Here is a 19,985-nt window from a genome sequence, read left to right on the forward strand (position 1 = left end):
CCTCCAGATCAATCCAGAAGCCTCCTTAATGAAGAACTCTAAGGGCTAAGTCTAGACTACCACCCACTGTCTCCCCCCCAGAACTTCTGCCCAAATTTTGCTTCCCCCACCGTGGATCCTGAAACTGACAGGTTTTCTTGAACCACAAACCCAAGATCAAAACAAAAGCCCACATTTGAAAGCAAAAACGAGTGAAAATATGGGGAGGCCCCTCTCCCATTTGTACACCAAAGTCCAACATAGCTTTTTTTTTTTGTCTAAGAGCTGACCTCAATCCTTCCTCCTGCTACCTGATGCTTACCTGGCCTCCTCTCTCTCCTTTTATCCCCTAGAGCCTAGGAAATATCCTTTAAGACCTGGAGGAATACAAAGCTAAGAAGAAGCATTTCCTTGGTTACTTGCCCCCAATCAGGACTTAAACCTTCTCTTCCTTCTCCTCTCCCCCACCATGCTCAGTCTAAGCTCAATATAAATAAAAATTTCCTCTCCCTTAAGAACTGTGAGGACCAATCTAGAGAGCATTTTGGAACTAAGCCCAACAGGCAATGAAACTGTCTTCCCTTTGACCCAGCAATATTATTACTAGATCTATATCCCAAAGAGATCTTTAAAAAGGGGGAAAGGATCCACACATACAAAAATATTTATAGCAGTTGTTTTTGTAATGGCAAAGAATTGGAAATTGAGGAAATGCCGGGGCGGCTAGGTGGCAAGGGAGGCTAGGTGGCACAGGGGATAGAGCACCGGCCCTGGAGTCAGGAGGACCTGAGTTCAAATGTGACCTCAGACACTTAATAATTACCTGGCTGTGTAGCCTTGGGCAAGTCACTTAACCCCATTTGCCTTGCAAAAACCTTAAAAAAAAAAAAAAAAAAAGGAAAGGCCCATCCATTGGGGAATGACTAAACAAACTATGATATATGAATGTTATGAAGCACTATGGTTCTGTAAGAAATCATAAGCAGTCTGACTTCAGAAAATCATTCAAAGACTTGCATGAACTGATACTAAGTGACCAGGAGAGCATCATTCACAGTAACGGCAATTTATTTTGAGATGATCAACTATGATGGCCACAACTCTCAGCAGTTCAGTGATCAAGGATAGTCCTGAGAGATACATGATGGAAAGCTCCATCCACATCCAGTGAATGCAGATCAAAGCATACTATGTTCATGTTTTTAAAACTTCTTTTGTGCTTTTTCCTTCCTTTTTCGTTCTAGTTCTTTCACAGCTTGATCAATATAGAAATATATTCACCTCGATTTTACATGTACAACTTATATCAGATCGTTTGCTGTTGTGGGAAGGGGAGTTGGTGGAAAATGTGGACCTCGAAAGCTTGCAAAAGGAAGAATGTTGAAAACCATCTTTGCTTGGAATTGGAAAATAAATAAGAAAAATGAAGAAGAAAAAAAGAATTGTGGGGTAATAAGTTCCCCAACACTGAATGTCTACAAAGGGTGGGGGTAGAGGGAGCCTAGATGACTCACCACTGGTCAATAAAGAAGGTTCCCATTCATGAACAGGTTGAACTCTGGCCTCTGAGATCCATCCAGCTTGGAGATTCTGCCTCTTGTTCCTTGCCCAAGGTTCAGGTTTAAAGTGATTCTTAATATACCCACCAAATAGAGAGGACCCACATGCTGAAGGCCAAAATATGGCAAAAAGAGGCTCTTCTAAGCCCTGATTGCAAACCAGGTGCCAAAGGGTGACTGGCAAGGGGCCTGGCTGGTCAGCCCAGGACAGCCTAAGACTCATCAATCTTTTTGTCCACTGAATGACCTGTCCGCTATTCTTTCCTTAGCATTGGATGGACATCCCCCACTCCTCTTCCCAGTGGTTAATCCTCTTGAGCCAAAAATAACAGTTTAACCCAGGTAATTACAGATGGGGGGAACAGATAGAGTGGAGGGGGTGCACTTGTTCTTGGCCCCTGCAATCCGGGCCACGCTGCCAAAGCATGGTTCCAATCGGAATTCTCCTCCAGTCACATCAGGGAACAAGAATTGGAGGGGCAAGAGGAGCTGGATCTGGGAATGTCCTGGGCCTCTTTTCTCATCTGCAGCTGAAACCAGTTGGCCTGGAGGAGGAGGGCCCCCCACAGCTCTGGCGTTTCCTGCCTCCAGGCGCCGAACAGATCAGATGGTAAGACCAGGGCTCTGGGACCAGCCCAGCCGTGTTCCACTGACTAAGTTCTCCCTCTATCAGTCCAGGGTTAGGGGGTTCCCAGAGCTGCCATGACCTTTGCCAGTCTACTGGAGCAGCTTGGGGGACTGGGGCACTTCCAACGGCTGCACATCATTGCATTGGTGACCCCCATGCTCCTGACAGCCTCTCACAATCTACTGCAGAACTTCTCGGCAGCGGTGCCCCCGCATCACTGCCGGCTCCAACAGATGCCCCTTGGGGCCAACTCGATGGAGAACCTCACCTCTGAGATTCTCCTCCGGCTATGGGTTCCACTGGATGGAGGTCGCCAGCCTGAGAGGTGCCAACAATTCTCCCAACCCCACTGGCAAAGCCTGGAGTCCAATGATACCACTCCCAACAGGAGCATCCCCACCACAGAACCATGCCGAGATGGATGGACCTATGACCACAGCGAGTTCGAGGCCACCATTGTCACAGAGGTAATGAGGAACTTGGGTAGACACGAGCCAGGAGCCCAGGGAAGTCACAAGACCATGTAATGGAAAATGACAAATTCAGAGTCAAATCTTCAACTCTTCTCTTTGCTCCCTGGGTCACCTTACTAAGACCTTCCCCTCCCCGAGCCCTATTTTCTTCCTCTGCAAAATGAAAAGATGAGACTAGATGAAAAAAGTCATGCAAGGTTAATCTTATTTCCTTTCTTAGCAGAGTTACTAAATTGGTAAATTGAGGAATTTTGTTAAGATTAACCTTCATTTTAGCATAGTATTGAATCATCTGGCAAAGATGGCAAAATGAGATCTAGCTATACTTAATTCAGAGGGATTCAGAAATGACTAAATAGCAAAACACAAAGAAGCTCTGATAGTTGCAGAGTCACTTGGTTGGGAGGGCTTCCAGTGGAGTACCTCAGGAATCTGGACTTGTCTCTACTGTGTTTAACATTTTTCTTGGAGATTCCACTAAAGACAGAGGTGACACACTTCTCAAATGTGCTGATAACCAAAAGTCATCAGGAGGGATGACTAATTCTGAAAAACAATCATGGTTCAAAGGGATTAGGCCCAACTCTAAAGAGGTAAGTTTGAGTCTGATTAGAGTAAAATGTAAAGCTGTGAGCCTAAGGGTCAAAAAATCACTTTCACTAGGACAAGCTGTGGGAAGTCTGCTAAAGATCCAATTGTCTTGAAAGAGATGTTTTGGGTTTAATGGATTCTAAGTTAAAAGTGAAGGTGCTTGGTCACCAAGGAAGGAGGGCCAGAAACCAAAAACTAAAGTTTCCCCTTCACCTTTCTCTCCCTTACCTGGTCAGTTTGGGGTATTGCCATTAGGGAAGGACTTTGGTCAGCAAGGAAGATAAAGGCATCAAAGACATGCCTTGGGAGAACTGAGGAAAGGAATTAGGGAGGTTTAGACTCAGGGACTGTGTTCAAGGGGTCCAAAAGGCTTTCCCATGGGGAGAAGAATGAGACTCATTTTGCTTGGTCCCAGAAGGCTGAAACAGGAGTAATAGGGGTGACCACAGGGGCAAACTTAGGTTTGATGTCCATCAGGAAGAACTTCCAACCATGTGAACTGAAACCAAGTGGAAGGGGTTGTCTCAGGAGGTTGTAGGCTCCCTGTTACTGGAGGTCTAAAACCAAGGTTGCATGGCCATATCTCCCAAGCAGGTACCATCCATTAGGAGAATGAAGATGGTAGGGTAGGAGTCTTTGGTAGGAGAAAGGCACTGAGAAGACCTGAGACTAAGACAATGTGTGACCAACAGAGGCTACTCTAGAGTACTGTCACCAAGGAATCGTTGTCACCCAATATCTAAGACAAAGCTACTGTCACCCCTCCCTGATCCCATCTTCAGTTCCCAAAAGTCAGTGTCTTCTAGTCCTTGCCTTTGATCCATTCCCAACACTTAAGTCATCCCTTGACTCTTTCCACTCTCACATTTCTCCCTCCATCTTTGATTTCTAACCACCAAGAAATCCTCAATCAATGGCATGGTAGGAGTCTTTGGTAGGAGACAGGCACTGAGAAGGACAGAGACTAAGACAATGTATGAACCAACAGAGGCTGCATGTATTAAGTGGTTACTGAGTACCAGGCATCATGTTAAACTCTACAGAGACAAAAGTGAAACATTTCTTGACTGCAAGAACCCAGCATTTTGCCAGTCAAAATAATTCAAATGCCTGGAGGGAAGATGCAGGATATCAGAGATTGTGAGCCCTTAATACATTTATTGCAGACTTTGCCTGAAGAATTTCGGATCTTCCTGGTAGGGTATTTTGTAGAGGGAGGGGAGGATCAATGTGGGGATTTGAAGGATTTAGATATCGAACTCCCAATTTTTCCCCTCCTAACCCCTCTGGTCCTATCCCCCTTTCTTTGAAACAGTGGGACCTGGTATGTGACTCCTGGAAACTGACCCAGATGGCACAATCCATTTACATGGCAGGGGTCCTTGTGGGAGCCATGGTGTTTGGGAGCATGGCAGACAGGTACTCTGCCCTGAGTGGAGGGATGGCAGAACTGAGGCTCCTTTATCCTAGACCTCTGGCCCAAGACCCACATAATCCAGACTCTCTCGCTGAACCCCTGGGTGAATTCAAATCTTCTACCCCTCCTCCCCAACATCCTTTGGCTCTGCCTTCTTCATCCAGATCCTTCATCCTCAGTCTGTCCCTTGAGGCCATGATCCCTGCCTCCCCATTTCCTGCCCCTCACTATGGTCACAGGTGACCTGGTCATACCCCTGAGCCTCAGTAAGGTATCCCTCTCATTCTCTTGGGCCCCTTCCTTGGAGACAACCTGTTCTAGACCAGGCTATCCTGATCCTTTACTCCCTCCTAGGTTTGGCCGGAAGGCCCTACTGAGCTGGTCCTACCTACAGCTGGGGGTGGCAGGGACTGCCACTGCTTTCTCCCCCAATTATTCTACCTACTGTGCCCTTCGATTTCTGGTTGGGATGGCTGTCTCTGGGATCGTCCTCAACTGCATGTCTCTGGGTGAGTGTCCTCTCTCCCCCCACATTAATCAATAGGCTTTTATGGGGCATTTACTCCAGGCTTTACTTAGGCACTGTACTAAATGCTGGGGGAAGGGGGGGGAAGAGAGCAGGCCTCAAAGAGCTCACAGATAACATACAAATAATGACAAACAGCAAGCTATATGCAAAAGAGTTAGAAGGTCATCTCAGAAGGAAGAGAATTTGAGGAAGACTTTGGCAGAAGGGGAAATCGAGAATTGAGACTTGAAGGCAGGGAGACTAGGATGTAGTGGTAAGGTAGAAAAATCCAGGAGAGCTAAGGGCAAAGGTCACTAGATCATAGGAGGGGACTAACATGGGAAAAAACCAAAGAGGTAGGAAAGGAGCAGGTTCTGAAGGGTGTTCAAAGTCAAACATAAGTCTGCATTTGATCCTAGAGGTAATAGGGAGCCACTGATGTTTACTGACAGGAAATGGGGGTGAGGATGACATGGACCTTAGGAAGGTCACCTTGGCTGCTAAGTAGAATATGACCTGCAGTGGGGGGAGCCTTGAGCCAAGCAGATCAACCAGAAGGCTATTGCAACAGGTGTGGATCTTGGCTGACTTTGGGCACATCACTATCACTCTGAGGTACAGTGACTTTAAATCTGAAGGAGAGGTAGTGTAGGTCTGGGAGGACCCACAAAGGCCATTTATACAACTCCATTATTTTACAGATGAGGAAACTGAAGCACAATGAGGTGAGGTGATTTGACCATGATCATGTCATAGTAAGTAGCAGAGACAGGATTTGAATCCAGATCCTCCAAGTACAGAGCCAGGTCTCTTCCTACCAACTGGCCAGGCCTAGCAACCAATAGACTATGAGTCTGTTGATAAGGACCTAAACAAGTTCAAAGGACGGTGACTTTTTCAGCTACCATCACTCTCAAAGACAACTTACAGAGAGGTTGCTATCTGTGTCAGTGGAGGGTGAATCCATACCCCCAAAGCCATAGAGCCAGGAATCACTGAAACAGGTTTGGTTGGTAGCAGCCCACTTAGACAGAAGGAGCCCTGGTTCACATTCCACTTATGAGACTTTGGACTGAACTACTGAATCTCCATTTGTCTCAGTTTCCTCAACTATAAAATGGGGATAATAACCCCTATATCACAGGGTTGTTGTAAGAATCAAATGCGATAACATTTGTAAAATGTTCTGAGCCCCATAGTGGGTGCTTTTCTCCTTCTCTGGGCTGTAGTTTCCTCATCTGTAAAACGAAGGGATTAAACAAGAGGCTTTCAAAAGGTCCTCCCAGTTCTAAATTCTCTGGGTCTAAGGGTTCAATTAATAATGACTGAGGGAACTAAGAGTTCAGACTCACCCTCCCCCTTTAATCCAAGGGTTCACCCCCCACCCCATATCAAAATCTCTCCATTTCAACCCAGTCTCATTTTTCACTCCTTTCTTGCAGTCCTTGGCACCATACATAGCTATTCCTCCATCATGTCCTCCCTTCCCCCTCTAGCTTCACTCCCCTCATTCCTCATGTACCTCCTGGCCCACCTTCCCACCCCCATCCTTTGAATCCAGGACTCCTGGGCTCCAAAGTCTGAATTCTGGTCAACCCCCCCCCCCCTCCTCCTTACCCGGAATTCTCAGCCACAGCAAAAACTCTGTTTTGGCACCATGGGGTTCCCTCCCTCTCCTAGGGCTAAGCTGTGCCCCGAAGGCTTAAGCAGGGGTAGAGGGTTCTCTGATTACCGTAAACACTCTCCTGTTCCCCCCTGAAGTCCTTGCCCTCATCCCAGCCCTCTCTAGGCAACTTCATTGTTCCCCCCCTTCTCCCCAGGCCCTGGCTGTAGCCCAAAGAACACACGTGGCCCAACTCAGCTCTGGGACCTGTTAACCCTCTCTAGTCAGAGCCCAGGTGATGACACTGGAGAGTTGGGCTAAGGGCTACTAGACAAGCCAGAAGCCTCAGGCCAGTCCCAGGATGTAGTTAGCCCCTCAACAAGAAGGGAATTCCTTGCCCTGGGTTACCTTCAGGGGGCCCTTGGGAAAAGCAGACACAGAAGAAGGGATCCTGAGGAAGGGAAAGGACATGCCTTCTTAGAGGAACAGAAACCTAATAATTTGTTCAGGGAGTCAGAACAAGCTGGGAAGTTGGGAAGTATATATGGATGAAGGAGTCAGGAGTAAAAATCAGAAAGGAAGGAGGGAAGCTGGGCAGAAGGACCCCAGAAACATGAGTGGGGTCCAGGACAGTGGGAATATATGAGAAAAAATAGAACATAAAATAGAAGAACTGAGAAGGACCTAGAAAACAAGATGTTAAAGTTGGAAGGTTCCTTAGAACATGTAATAGCAGAGTTGGGAGGGAGCTTAGATCATGGGTTATTAATACAGAAAGGAACCTTAAAACTTAAGAGTGCTAAAACATAAAAAATAGACTATCAAAGCTGAGAACTTAGAACATTGTCAGAGCTAGGAGATACCTAGAACATCAAATGCTAAAGTTACAAAGGACTTTAGAACCTAGAATTATGGAAGAGAAAATATGGGAACTTAGAAAATTGTCTGTCTTAGAGAGCTAGGACGACAGTATTAAACCAGCTATGGACAACGTTATCCCCAACCAAAGGAAGAAAAACAAAACAAAATAAAACAAAACCAAAAAAAAAAACTACCAACCCTTCAGAATCTGATGAACACTATAAAAATGATCTCTTATATCTCTTTCCCTTACTCCTAATTCCTCCTACCAAAAATGACTAATCTGTAACCATGTTTATCAAAAACTTGTATTTACAATGTAAACATGACTGTTTGCCATTGGTGGGAGGGGGTGGGAAGGGAAGGTGGAAAGAAATTTTGTAACTTAAAAATAAACATGTGCCAGGGCAGCTAGGTGGCACAGTGGATAGAGTACTGGCCCTGGAGTCAAGATGACCTGAGTTCAAATCTGACCTCAGATACTTAATAATGACCTAGCTGTGTGACCTTGGGCAAGCCACTTAACCCCATTGCCTTGCAAAAACCATATATATATATATATATATATATATATATATATACACACATACACACACACACACACACACACACACAGAGATGACAATGGATGAAAAATAAACAAAGATGCTACTCAAAAACATAAAAAGAAAATTGTCTGTCAGAGCTAGGAGACACCTAAAACATAGAAAGCTGAAGTTGAAAAGGACCTTAGAACCTAAAATGATGGAAGAGAAAATATGCCCTCCTAGAACTGGAAGAGACCTAAGAGCACAGAATGTTGGCTTAGAACTTAGAAAGCCATGGCTGGAAGGGACTTAGAGCATAGACTATTAGGGTTCAGAACCAAGAGTGCCAGATAAAGAAATCTTAGAATAGAAAAGATTAAAGCTGAAAGGGACCTTAGGGGAAAAAATACATTAAAACATAGAATGTCACATTAAAACACATTAAAACATAGAATGAGAGACCTTAGTAATCACTAAGAATAGATAAGGAAACTGAGGTACAGAGGGAGGAAAGGTGACCATTTCTCTTCTCTCTAGTTCTAGAGTGGTCCCCCACCCGGACTCGCACAATTACAGGGACCCTGGTTAGCTACTCTGCTACCCTGGGGCAGATCCTCCTCCCAGGCCTGGCCTATGCCCTCCCCAACTGGCGCTGGCTTCAGCTCACTCTCTCACTGCCTTTCTTTGCCTTCTTCTGCTACTCCTGGTAGGTGTGTTTAAGCCCCCGTTTTCTATTTCATACTGGGATGGAAGTCTATGTAATGGAAAGAGCTCTAAATTCAAGGGTTGAAACCTAAAACTGGATTTCAGTCCCAATTAGAACTTGGAATTAGGGTTTGGGCAAGTTGGTGAAACTCTCTGGGCCTCAGTTTCTTATCTACCAAATTACAGGGTTGGTTTCTATGGTCTGCAAGGGGCTTTCCAGCTCTGTATGGTCCTAGGCAGTAGTTGGGTGAGAGGGGAGTGGTTCCCAGAGGTCAGAAAGAGATTGTGCTGAACGAACTGTCGGTGTTCAACACGTACTGGGCCTCAGTTTCCCCCTCTGTAAAAGGAGATGGTTGTATCAGATGACTTCTAAAATTCCAGCTGTAAAAATTGTTTACTATTAGACTTTCTTTGAGCGTTCCCATCCCTTTGAAAAGAAGGATGAAAAAGTCCAAACTTGGCCCTGACAGCTCTACTAAGGAGAGACCCTTTAGGAGTTACCCATTGGGAAGGGGCCATATTGAGTGGCTGTCATGAGCTCAAGGTTGGAAATCTATAGCCACTGCCCCCTTGTGGTGGGATCAGGAAGGAGGATTTCTTTATTTCTTCTTTCCAAGGAAATTAAGGAGCTATGAGTAACAATTTTATCCAGACATCTTTAGAAGTCGTCTACATAGATTTAAACAAAGTATTTTTCATTATTATCCATGTGAAAAAGAGAGAAAGATGCAAGCTAAACAATAGTGCCTTAGATGAATTAGGAGCTGCTTAGATGGTGGAATTTAAAGAATAATCAGTACCAAATGGGACTCATGTCAACTTGGAAAGTCTCTAGTGGAGTGCCCAAGGGATTTTGTGCTTTGTCTTATACTATTTAACATTCTTATCAGTGACTTGGATTATTTTTATTATTCAGTCATGTCTGATTCATGTGATCCCAGAGACCCTACTGAGATATTGGAGTGGTTTGTCATTTCCTTCTCCAGGAAGCAAATAGAGGTTAGGTGACTTGTCCTGGGTCATACAACTAGTAAATCTCTGAGGCCATATTTTTCTGACTCTAGGACTAGCATTCTATCCACTGAGCTGCCCTATATATTTTATCTCTTTGGATAAAGATATAGCATAACAATCATAAAAACTGATGCACATATATAACCTTCCAGTTTGCAAAAGGCTTTATAATCATTATCTCATTTGGTCCTCACAACAATCCTGGGAGGTAGGTGCTATTGTTATTCACATTTTACAGACAAGAAAACTGAGGCAAGTAACTATTATGTGATTCAGGTCTGTACTCTTTCCTCTCTGCCAAATTGCCTCTGAATAGTGGTTTCCCCCCCCAAAAAATGCATACATGATGCAAGGTTAGAAGAGATAACTAATAATGAAAAAGTCAGGGTCCTAAATAAATTTTCAGGAAGAAAATCAGATGAAATTTCATAGAGATAAATGCAAAGTCTTACTGGGGTTCAAGAAATCAACTTCTTCAGAATGGGGGAGGGGAGATGGCACTGTGAAAGATTCTCACCAGAAAAAGACCAAGGACATTAAGTGATAACCTCAATATGGTAGACAAAGGATCCAATGGAACTTGTCCTGTCTTCATGAAGCCATAAGACCCAGACTAGGGGATGATAGTTCCTCTGTCCTGATCCAACTCTATTAGGAGCAGTGTATTCAGATTTGAGTCCCACATTTTGGGAAGGATGTTGATAAGTTAGAAGGAAGCAGGGAGGGTGAAGGGCTACCAGACCATGCAATGGTTGGTTAAAGGAACTAAGGATGATTGGCCTATAGAAAGGATTTGAACTGATAGCTTTCTTCAAGTATTTAAAGGACTGAAATGGCAAGCCATTCCAGTATCTTTGCCAAGAAAACCCAAATGGGGTCATGAAGAGTTGGACATGACTGAAAATGATGAAACATTTGGAAGGATTGAAATTGCTCTATCTTCCTCAAGGACAGCAATGGATGGGAAAAACTAGAATGTCAGGATAAACCTGCTAATGATGAGAACTCTCCCAGAGTCGAGTGGAAGTCCCCTCACTGGGGTTCTCCAATCCAAGATCAGCAGGCTTCTCAAGGGAAACGATGTATAGAGGACAGTGTTTGTTTAGGAATGATTCTTGAAATACCATGACCATTCCTGTACTCAGGTGGTTTGCTGAGTCAGCACGATGGCTAGTCCTGGCTGGAAGACCAGAGCAGGCTGTCCAGGTGCTGAAGAGGGTGGCTCGCATCAATGGGAAGAAATCGGAAGGAGAGAAACTCAGCATAGAGGTGAAAGAATTGCCAGGGAGACCTGGCTCCCCAGAATACCAGGAAGGGGAGAGATGGGGGAGGAGAATGGGGGGTGGGGGGAAAGAAGATGGAAAGGAGAAGAGGAATTGACACTCTGAGAACCCAGGGAGCATGACTGAAGGGAGCTATGACCTGGCTTCTGGAATCCCTCTCCATCCTCACCTTACTTTGGAGGTCTCATGTTTGCTGGGAAAGCCTACTCTCTAGTAGGTGCCCCCTTTCCTCTACATCCCATTTCCCTCTGGCCCCCAGGACTATGAAAGAAGGGAGACTTTATCTAAGCTCTGGCTCTTTCCTTCTATTGCTGCTTAGGCCCTGAGATCCCATCTTCAGAAAGAATTGGATCTGGCTCAAGCCCCAGGAACCCCTTGGGACCTGGTCCACACACCCACCATTCGGCGAATCTCCAAGTGCCTGGCTGCTGTCTGGTAAGTGCCTCTTCAGACTGGGGCCCCTGGTCAGAGGGACTTGTGGATCCTTTATATGGATATGCAAACATTTTTATGGTGTTTTAAGAAACGCAAAGCAAGTCGGGAAAAACAGATTCTTCTGTTTCACCTCCTGGGATGAATATAGAAATAATCTATTAACTGACAAGCCCCATTTTCCTTTATCCTAAAGAAAGGTTTAGGAAGGAGAATAATAGCTAAGAACCAGTCTTTCCAGAGTGCTTTCAAGTTAACAGAGCACTTAATTATCTCATTTGATCCTCCCAGCAATTCTTTGAGGTAGGAGCTATCTTACAGAAGAGGAAATTGAGGCTGAAAGATTAACAAATGGCACAGTAATAGAGTTCATGAGTATCTAAGACAAGATTTGAACTCAGCTCTTCCTGAATCCAGCTCCAGAGCTCTGTGCCTCTTAGCTGTGACATAAATAAGTTCAGAGATTCTTGTCCAGCTCTCAGATCACATTGGTATTAGGAGCTAGTAGTCCTCTGGAGCTCTGAGCTCATATGCTGCCACTTGCTAACTGCATGTCCTTTGGACAAGCCACTTACCTCTTCTGGGCCTCAGTTTCCTCATCTCTAAAGTCAAATTGTCTCTAAGGTCCCTTTCAACTCTAAATCTGGGGTCTCGCCTAATCATGAGCCTCTCTTTACCAATGCAGATGGGCAACTTCTCTATATAAATCTTAAATTTTAGAGAGTTGACCCAGAGCACTGAGAGGATCAGTCAGTATATGTCAGAGGTAGAATTTGAACCCAGTTCCTTATGACTCTGAGGCTAACACTCTAGATATGGCTTCTTTCTACATTGCCTCTTTGATTAGAGTCACCATCTGATAGGAGAAAAGTCTCATGGGCCATTGGAGAAATAAGGGGGTGATCTGAATCATGTGATCTGGGGGATCTTTTCCATTCAGTTTGAGGTAAAACTATGAGGTTGGTCAGTTTTAGTACATTCTCAGAAAAATAAGAAAGTGCTTAATAGTTGTGTGGTGTGATCCTGGATAAGTCACTTAACCCCAATTGCCTCACAAAACAATAAAGATGATGATGAGGAGGAGGAGGAGGAAGATGAAAAGAAGAGAGAGAGAGAGAGAGAGAGAGAGAGAGAGAGAGAGTGAGAGAGAGAGAGAGAGAGAAAGGAAGGAAGGAGTAGGAGATGGAATGGCTTGTGGAGCACCTCTATGGATGGTTTCTCCATAGGGACAGTCAAGAAAACCACACTTATGCTTGTGAACTGTGTGACCTTGGGTAGGTTTCTTGGTCTCATAAGAAGAATCCAAGCACTAATTTTTAAAAATTTTAAATTTAATTTTGAATTAAATTAAAATTTTAAATAAAAAAGTTAAAATGCCCCCAGATATGTTGTGAGTTGTCAAGCTTCAACACTAAGTATGGGCTCTGATTGCTATAGGATAGTTTTGCTCCCAAACGAATGGAGAAGAGGGTGGGAGGCACCCACCTCTTTTCCCTCCAGTCCTCCTGATTCCAAACCATCCTCTGGAACAGGCAGGGCCCTAGATCTTCGATTTCTCCATCCCAGAAGAGTCCCACATTGGACAGGGGAGGGAGAAGTCTCTCTAAACTACCTTTCATCCCCTCTCTTCCCAAAGGTTTGCTACCAGTTTCGCCTATTATGGTGTGGCCATGGACCTGCAGGGCTTCGGCCTCCGGGTTCACATGCTGCAGCTGCTGTTTGGCATCGTGGATATTCCAGCCAAACTGCTCTCCACGGTGGGCATGAGCCGAGCTGGGAGGAGAGTAGCCCAAGTGGCCACCTTAGTACTAGCTGGCTTGGGCATCCTGGCCAACCTCTTTGTACCTGCAGGTGAGAGTGTTTACCCAGGTCAGCTCCCCTCTTGCCTGGTCTAAAACAAACCACTAAATATCTAAGCCTCTCCAAACCTTAGTTTCCCTTATTATCAGCCTCATTTTTTAGGAGAGGAAACTGAAGAAGGTTAAATAATTTATTCATCATTACACAGCTAGTAAAATGGGTTTTGAACTTGGGTCTGACTAATTACACAGGTGTGAGCAAGTCACCACCTCTGGGGCCTCAATTTTCCCATATGTAAAATGACAAAGTTGGACCACATGACCTTCCTTGCATATCTAAATCCCTCCATCTATGACCCTCCAAAACAATTTCATTCATTCATTCATTCATTCATTCATTCATTCATTCATTCCCCAGTGTTGGCACCTTCTGATTTTCTCTCCTCACTCACAAAGGCACCTAAACCATAAGAACCAAGATCCTAGTCACCCAGAGGGACCCAACTCTGGCCTCCTCTTACAATCCAGGACTTTGGCTCAGATGAATGGACTCAGGATGGAGAGTTCAAAAGCATTTTAGTCCTCCAATCCAACCTCCTCTTCGTACAAGTGGGGAAACTGAAGTCCCAAGAGCTATTCCTAATGCGTATGATTGTAGATTGAGAAATGGAATCAACCTTGGTGACCATCTGGCCCAGCCCCTCTTTTTTATCTAGGAAGAAACCGAGGCTCAGAAGGATTTTGTGACTGACCCCAGATCACATCTAGGAACATAAGCAGGATAATATGAACCTGTGTAGTTGAGATAATCTAGGATCAAATTCCTAAATGGGTAATAGGCAAGCAAATCACTTAACCTTCTTAGCCAGCGTTTCCTCACCTGTAACATGGGGGATAATTTCCCAGGACTGTTGCAACAATTCAGTATGATGGTACATGTAAAAGTTCTTTGCCAACTCTAATGTTGGCACAGAGATGTTGGCTGTTGGGTGATTTGCCCAAGGTCAGAGAGGTAATAAGGAGCGAGTTCTCTTAAGGGCACTGTGTTAACTCACTGGATTCTAAGCCATTAAAAAATCATTTAGCCTCAGTCATCAGGATCAGAAGAGAAGTGGGGCAGCTAGGTGGTGTAGTGCATAGAGTACTGGCCCTGCAGTCAGGAGGACCTGAGTTCAAATTCAACCTCAGACACTTCATAATGACCTAGCTGTGTGACCTTGGTCAAGTCACTTAACGCCATTGCCTTAAAATAAATAAAAATTTCAAAAAAAAGAAGAGAAGGAAGTGAGTAGAGAAGGGCCAGAGTCAAGGAAGAGGCCTGTTTGTGCACCCCTTCATCCTCCTCTTGGTTCCAGGATTTTAGCAACCAGCCTTAACTCTGACCTGGCCAGGAGGCAGCAGGAAGGCATCTGGGCAGTGCCCCTGAAGAGAACAGGAAAGGTAACTAGTTCATGTGGCTGAGAAGGCAGGGAGGGCTCCTGGAAGGCCTAAGAGCTAGGAATCAGGGACACCAAGTTTCAAAACTGGCCCTATAAGGTTGGGCAAGCCAACATACTTCCATGTGAAAATCAGAAACAGCCATGCCACCATTGTCTGCTTTCTGGGGCTTTGAATGGCGCCAATGGGATGAAGCAAAGTCAGGGGCCTGGAGGACCGGGCTGAGCAGCTTCCTGCAGACTCTGTCTATCTGCACACTCTCACACTCACACATACACTCACCCACACACTCACACTCACACTCACACATACATACAAGCCACACACACACTCACACACTCACACATGCATACAAGCCACACTCTCACACACTCACACACTCACGCATACACTCACTTATCCACACTCTCACACTCACAGACTCACCCATATATATACTCACTTATTCACACTCACATTCATACATATATACACACACTCACACCCTCACACTCACTCACACATACACTCACTTATCCACACTCTCACATACATACATGCACATACACACAAAGTCACATACACGCACACACACTCAGACCCCCCCACACCATCACCATCACCACGCCTCCAGCATCCTTCCTGTGTCCTTCCTCAGAACTGGCCGCCCTTCGGACCACTCTGGCTGTGTTAGGGAAGGGCTGTCTGGCAGCCTCCTTCAACTGCGTCTACCTCTACACGGGGGAGCTGTACCCCACAGCCATCAGGTAGGGGCTGGTTACAGTCTGGGGGTGAAGCCACAGTCAAACACATGGGGTGGGGGCCAGAGTCGAGCTGGTAACCTTAGAAACCATTTCCCAGCAGTCCTTAGGGAGGGCAGGCCTGGTTGGGGGAAGACTCTGAGGGGCTGAGCTTCAGAAAGACAGGAGGGGAAGGGGCAGAAGCAGGAACCATTTCTCAGGGAACAGCATAGGATGCCAGACTCTCGGGCTTCCGTAACAAGGTCTCATTTCCTGGAATGAGCTTGAGAGAACAAGAATGGATGGACTTGGGAGAATTGCAGACTGGGCAAAACCAGGGAGGTCAACTGAAGAGGTTCAGAGCCTTGGCCTTCAGTTCCCCGGCTCCCCTGGTCCGTTCCAGTGGGAAGCACTCATTCTTGGGCTCTCAGACCCCTTACACTCTCGCTTGCCCCTCTTACATCCCATCTTTGTCTTAAGACAAAATAAGGGGAGTCAGGGCATTTGGGGGTCAAAGACAGATAAGACTAGATCCCTGATTTCTCTCAGGAAATGTTTTAAAACTAGGATTAAAGGTGAAAACTAGCATTAGAAGCAAAAAGTCAGGTCTTAGCCAGCAGATGGGAACTGGTGTTTAGATGAGGGCAGAAGGTAGACAGTGAATGTGCTATTGCCTCGGGCCCACCCAGGTTAGGATGACTAGAAAAGAAGGGACATGGCAATTAACTGAAATGAATTTCCCTTCTCTCCTCTGGAACTGGATGCCTCCCCCTCCCCCAGGCAGACTGGGCTGGGAGTGGGAAGCACCATGGCCCGAGTGGGGGGCATTGTGGCCCCACTGGTAAAGCTGATGGGTGAGCAGATGCCTCTGGTGCCCCCCATCATTTATGGCTCCATCCCGGTGCTCTCCGGCCTTGTGGCCCTTGGGCTGCCCGAAACCAGGAATCGGCCGTTGAAGGACACCGTGGAAGAGGTGGAGAACAGGTGGGTGGCAATCGAATCCTTCCTCGACCTGTCCGAGTATGGCCTCCCTTCTTCTTTCCACTGATTCAAAACATATCTGGCCCTTCAGGCTTACCCAGCAGCAGGAGACAGAGCCTTAGGAGAAAGCCACACCAGGTGACCGGTGGATGTCTCCTAGGCCCAAGCCCATGGGTGCCTGGCCAGTGGGCCAACTGGGAGACGGGACACCTGAGTTCCGTTCTGTTCCTGGGACTTCCATCACTCCCTGGCTCATCCACACGCACCCCTAGCTGCTATGTTTGGGTCCGCTCCTTCTCAGAGAGGTCGATGAGATGCCAATTTGCTTCCAGAAGATCTTCCCAGCCTGAAGATGATAAGAAAACTACCAGAGCCAAAGTCTCCCACTTTCTCACTGGCTCAGCCTCCCTCCACCCCCACCCCCCATTCCCTTTACCCACTGCCCTGGATCTGAAAAAGCTGGCCTCGGGCAGCCCTGGAAACAGAAGGCTGAGCCCTATATACACCCTCCCCACCCCCACAGGCAGTTCCCACATCTGCTACTTGCAGCTCTTGCCTTGATTTCCCCTTTGGTAGAGCAGCGCCAGGGGACAGGCTGTACCCGCATGATGCGGCTAATAAAGGGTCTTCATTAATACGATTTGTAGCTAAGGGGGCTCGCCTCAGAAACCCCAGGCGGCTTCCCGGGCCCTCCTCCTCCTCCATCCAACTGTCCAAGGAAGAAGAGGAGGGAAGCAGCAGCCCCTCCTGCTCCAGGCCTGGGGAAATTGCAAAGTTCAAAGTGGACTCCTCGGGATGGGGGGCTCCTCATCTGGGGTCTCCATCTCTAGTGCCCCAGTTCCCCAGGCTTTCTTCCCCCAGGAGGGGCTCAGGCCAGGGCGGGCCTGTGCCAGTGGCCAGGCCTGCGAAGGCCCAGCAGGCAGCCTCCCCTCCCCCTCTGCCTCCTTCCTCCCAGCCCCGGCCAAGGGGCCCTAACTCGATTGTGCCCCATTAATCTCCCCGCTGCCAGACTCGGCAGGAACAGTAAACAGGAGGCCTCCGCGGCCCTCCAATCAGAAGAAATCAGCACCACAGCTGCACGCGGGTCAGCCCCGGGGGGCCGGGAGGCAGCGCCCCTAGGGAGCGAGGGTGGCTGGTCCGCCGGCCCCCCGGGGCCGGAGCGGGGCCAAGCCTGGGGCCCCCCCCGCTGCCCGGGCCCCGGGCCCCCCCACCTGAGGGCTGGGTGCCCATGGAGCCGGCGCGGGGGGCCCGGGGCTCGCGGGGCGCCCCACGCCCACTAGGGGGCGCGGCGGGAGGCGCCGGGGCGCAGAGGCGGCCGAGAGGAGAAGGTGCAGGGAGCCGCCGGGGCCCCGACGCCGCCCAGCTCCCAGGGGCCCGCGCCCCGGCTCCGCCGGCCCCCAGCCCGGGCCCAGGGCGCGGCGCGGGGGCCGCCCCAGGTAAGCGTGGCGGCGGGGGGGCTTGTGCCCTGAAGCCCGCCGGGAGGGGGGCGCAGAAGGGGGCGCGGGGGCCCCCCACCCCCGCCGCCTGCGCCCGGCTCCGCCCGCCCCCGGCCTGGGGATCCCCAGCCCGGGGGGTCTGGGGCTGGGCCGGGGCGATGGGGCGGGGAGGGGGCCCGAGAAGGAGCAGGGCGGCCCCGAGCGCACGCCACTCCCAGCCCCCGGGGCGCTGGCCGCTGTCCCAAGGGTGCCCACAAAGGGGCCCCCGGCTTGGGGTCTCCGATCGGGCGCACCTGCCCACCCTCGTCCGCCCCAAGCCCCGCCAGGGACAGGGGCGAAACGGAGCCCCGAGGGGGAGGGGGCGCGGGGGGCCTTGGGAGCTAAGGTCGCTGCTCCGCTGTGGGACCCCCCGCCGCTCGCTTTCCCTCTCTGGACCTCGGGTCCCTGGCCCGGGTCGGGACGCCGGGCGTTCCCCCAGGGGCCGCCCCGTCCCAGGTGGAGAAACTGAGGCCAGGGCCCGAGCAGAAGCTGGGAGCCCGCGGCAGATGAGGACGGGGACGCGGCCTTGCAGCCGAGCCTGCAGCCGGGGCCCAGGCAGGGGGGCCCGGCGGCGCCCCCGGAGCCCAGAGACTCCCCCGAAGTGGCCCGATCTCCGGAGCCGCGGAGGGATGGGGGCGACCTGGAAAAGGGAGAGGTCAGGACGCAGAGCCGCACCGACACACAGACACACACACACACACACAGACACACAGACACAGAGCCGCACCGACACACAGACACACACACACACACACAGAGACACAGAGACACACACACACACAGACACAGAGCCGCACCGACACACAGACACACACACACACACACAGAGACACACACACACACACACACACACACAGAGACACACAGACACACAGACACACACACACACACACACACACACACACACACACAGACACACAGGCACAGGCACAGGCACAGACACAGACACAGAGCCGCACCGACACACAGACACACACACACACAGACACACACACACACACACACACACACACGCTGGCCTCGCAGAAGGTCTGCATTTATCCCGAACCCAGAAGGGATGTGACCCCGAGTTCTAACCCCACTGGGGAACAGGCGCAGAATTCGCATCTGAATCCCACTGGAGGGGCCCGGGCCACCCAGGCAGCAGACATGGCCCTTGGAGGACTATCTCTCCAAGGACGGTTGAGGCCGTCACCCCTCGGCTTTGGAGCACCCTGTCCCCCTGACCCCTGGGGCGGTGGGGAGGCGGGGGGCTGGGGTCTCCACATTCCGCCAAGGGCAGCGGCTCAGACGGCAGAGGCCAAGGCCGGGCGGAGCCGAGGCAGCCGGGGGCCCGAGCGGACCAGGAGCCCACCGGCCTCAGCCCCTCTTCCCTCCGATCTGGGGATGGGTGTGCAGCCGGCAGGGTGAGGGTTCCTCCGGGAGAAGTCAGCGAGGCTCAGGAGGGCCGAGGGGGGCGAGAGCCCAGGGCGCCCCTGGAATCGGAGGCCGCCGCAGAAGCGGGCAGAGAAGCTGGCACACACAGCCCGCCTCCGCCGGCTCGGGCTGCGCCCCCGGAGCGGGAGGGGGCGAGGAGCAGGCTGGGGTGGGGAGCAGCGGGGTCGCCCTGGCCGATGGCTGGGGAGCCGAGGCGGGGAGCCGAGGGAACGAGGCCGGGGGGCCGGCGGAGAAGGGAGCTGGGGCGGGGCGGGGGGCGCCCCCAGCCTGCGTGCCCACCTGTTGCAGAGCCCTAGCGTGAGAGAGCGCTGGCCCCAGGAATCCGTTTCCTTCCCGAAGCTTTAGAGCTGGAAAGCACCTTCAGGGGAGGTCGTGTCCAATCCCTCCTCGTACGGAGGAGAACACTGACCAGAGGGGAAAGGACTGGCCCACGGTCTCTCCACAAGGAAGTGGCGGAGCTGGAATGGATTCCAAAGCCTTACAGGGAATGGGCTGGGGGGCTGGGGTCCGGGCCTGCTCCCTCCTCTGGGAAGGGGGGGGGGGTCTCTAGGGGCCGG

General features: G+C 49.6%; 1 protein-coding gene across 1 annotated transcript; it reads left to right on the top strand.

Moving 5' to 3' along the window:
- The first annotated feature begins 18 nt into the window (after positions 1-18).
- On the top strand, positions 19-17,137 carry LOC141518870 (solute carrier family 22 member 6-A-like). The gene is made up of 11 exons (XM_074231242.1): positions 19-1,880; positions 1,991-2,633; positions 4,546-4,649; positions 5,002-5,156; positions 8,684-8,852; positions 11,011-11,134; positions 11,468-11,583; positions 13,217-13,431; positions 15,454-15,562; positions 16,316-16,519; positions 16,608-17,137. Exons 2-11 carry the CDS (start codon positions 2,241-2,243, stop codon positions 16,636-16,638), a joined length of 1,620 nt encoding a protein of 539 aa, XP_074087343.1. The 5' UTR covers positions 19-1,880; positions 1,991-2,240; the 3' UTR covers positions 16,639-17,137.
- The last annotated feature ends 2,848 nt before the right edge of the window (positions 17,138-19,985 follow it).

The sequence above is a fragment of the Macrotis lagotis genome, chromosome 3 (genome assembly GCF_037893015.1).
Source record: "Macrotis lagotis isolate mMagLag1 chromosome 3, bilby.v1.9.chrom.fasta, whole genome shotgun sequence".
In the NCBI taxonomy this organism is placed as follows: Eukaryota; Metazoa; Chordata; class Mammalia; order Peramelemorphia; family Peramelidae; genus Macrotis; species Macrotis lagotis.

Excerpts from the sequence above, each read along its gene's own strand:
- LOC141518870 (XM_074231242.1), top strand. The coding sequence starts at position 2,241 with ATGACCTTTGCCAGTCTACTGGAGCAGCTTGGGGGACTGGGGCACTTC. Across the intron at positions 11,135-11,467 it reads GAGAGAAACTCAGCATAGAG|GCCCTGAGATCCCATCTTCA; the intron begins GTGAAAGAATTG and ends ATTGCTGCTTAG. Across the intron at positions 13,432-15,453 it reads CAACCTCTTTGTACCTGCAG|AACTGGCCGCCCTTCGGACC; the intron begins GTGAGAGTGTTT and ends GTCCTTCCTCAG.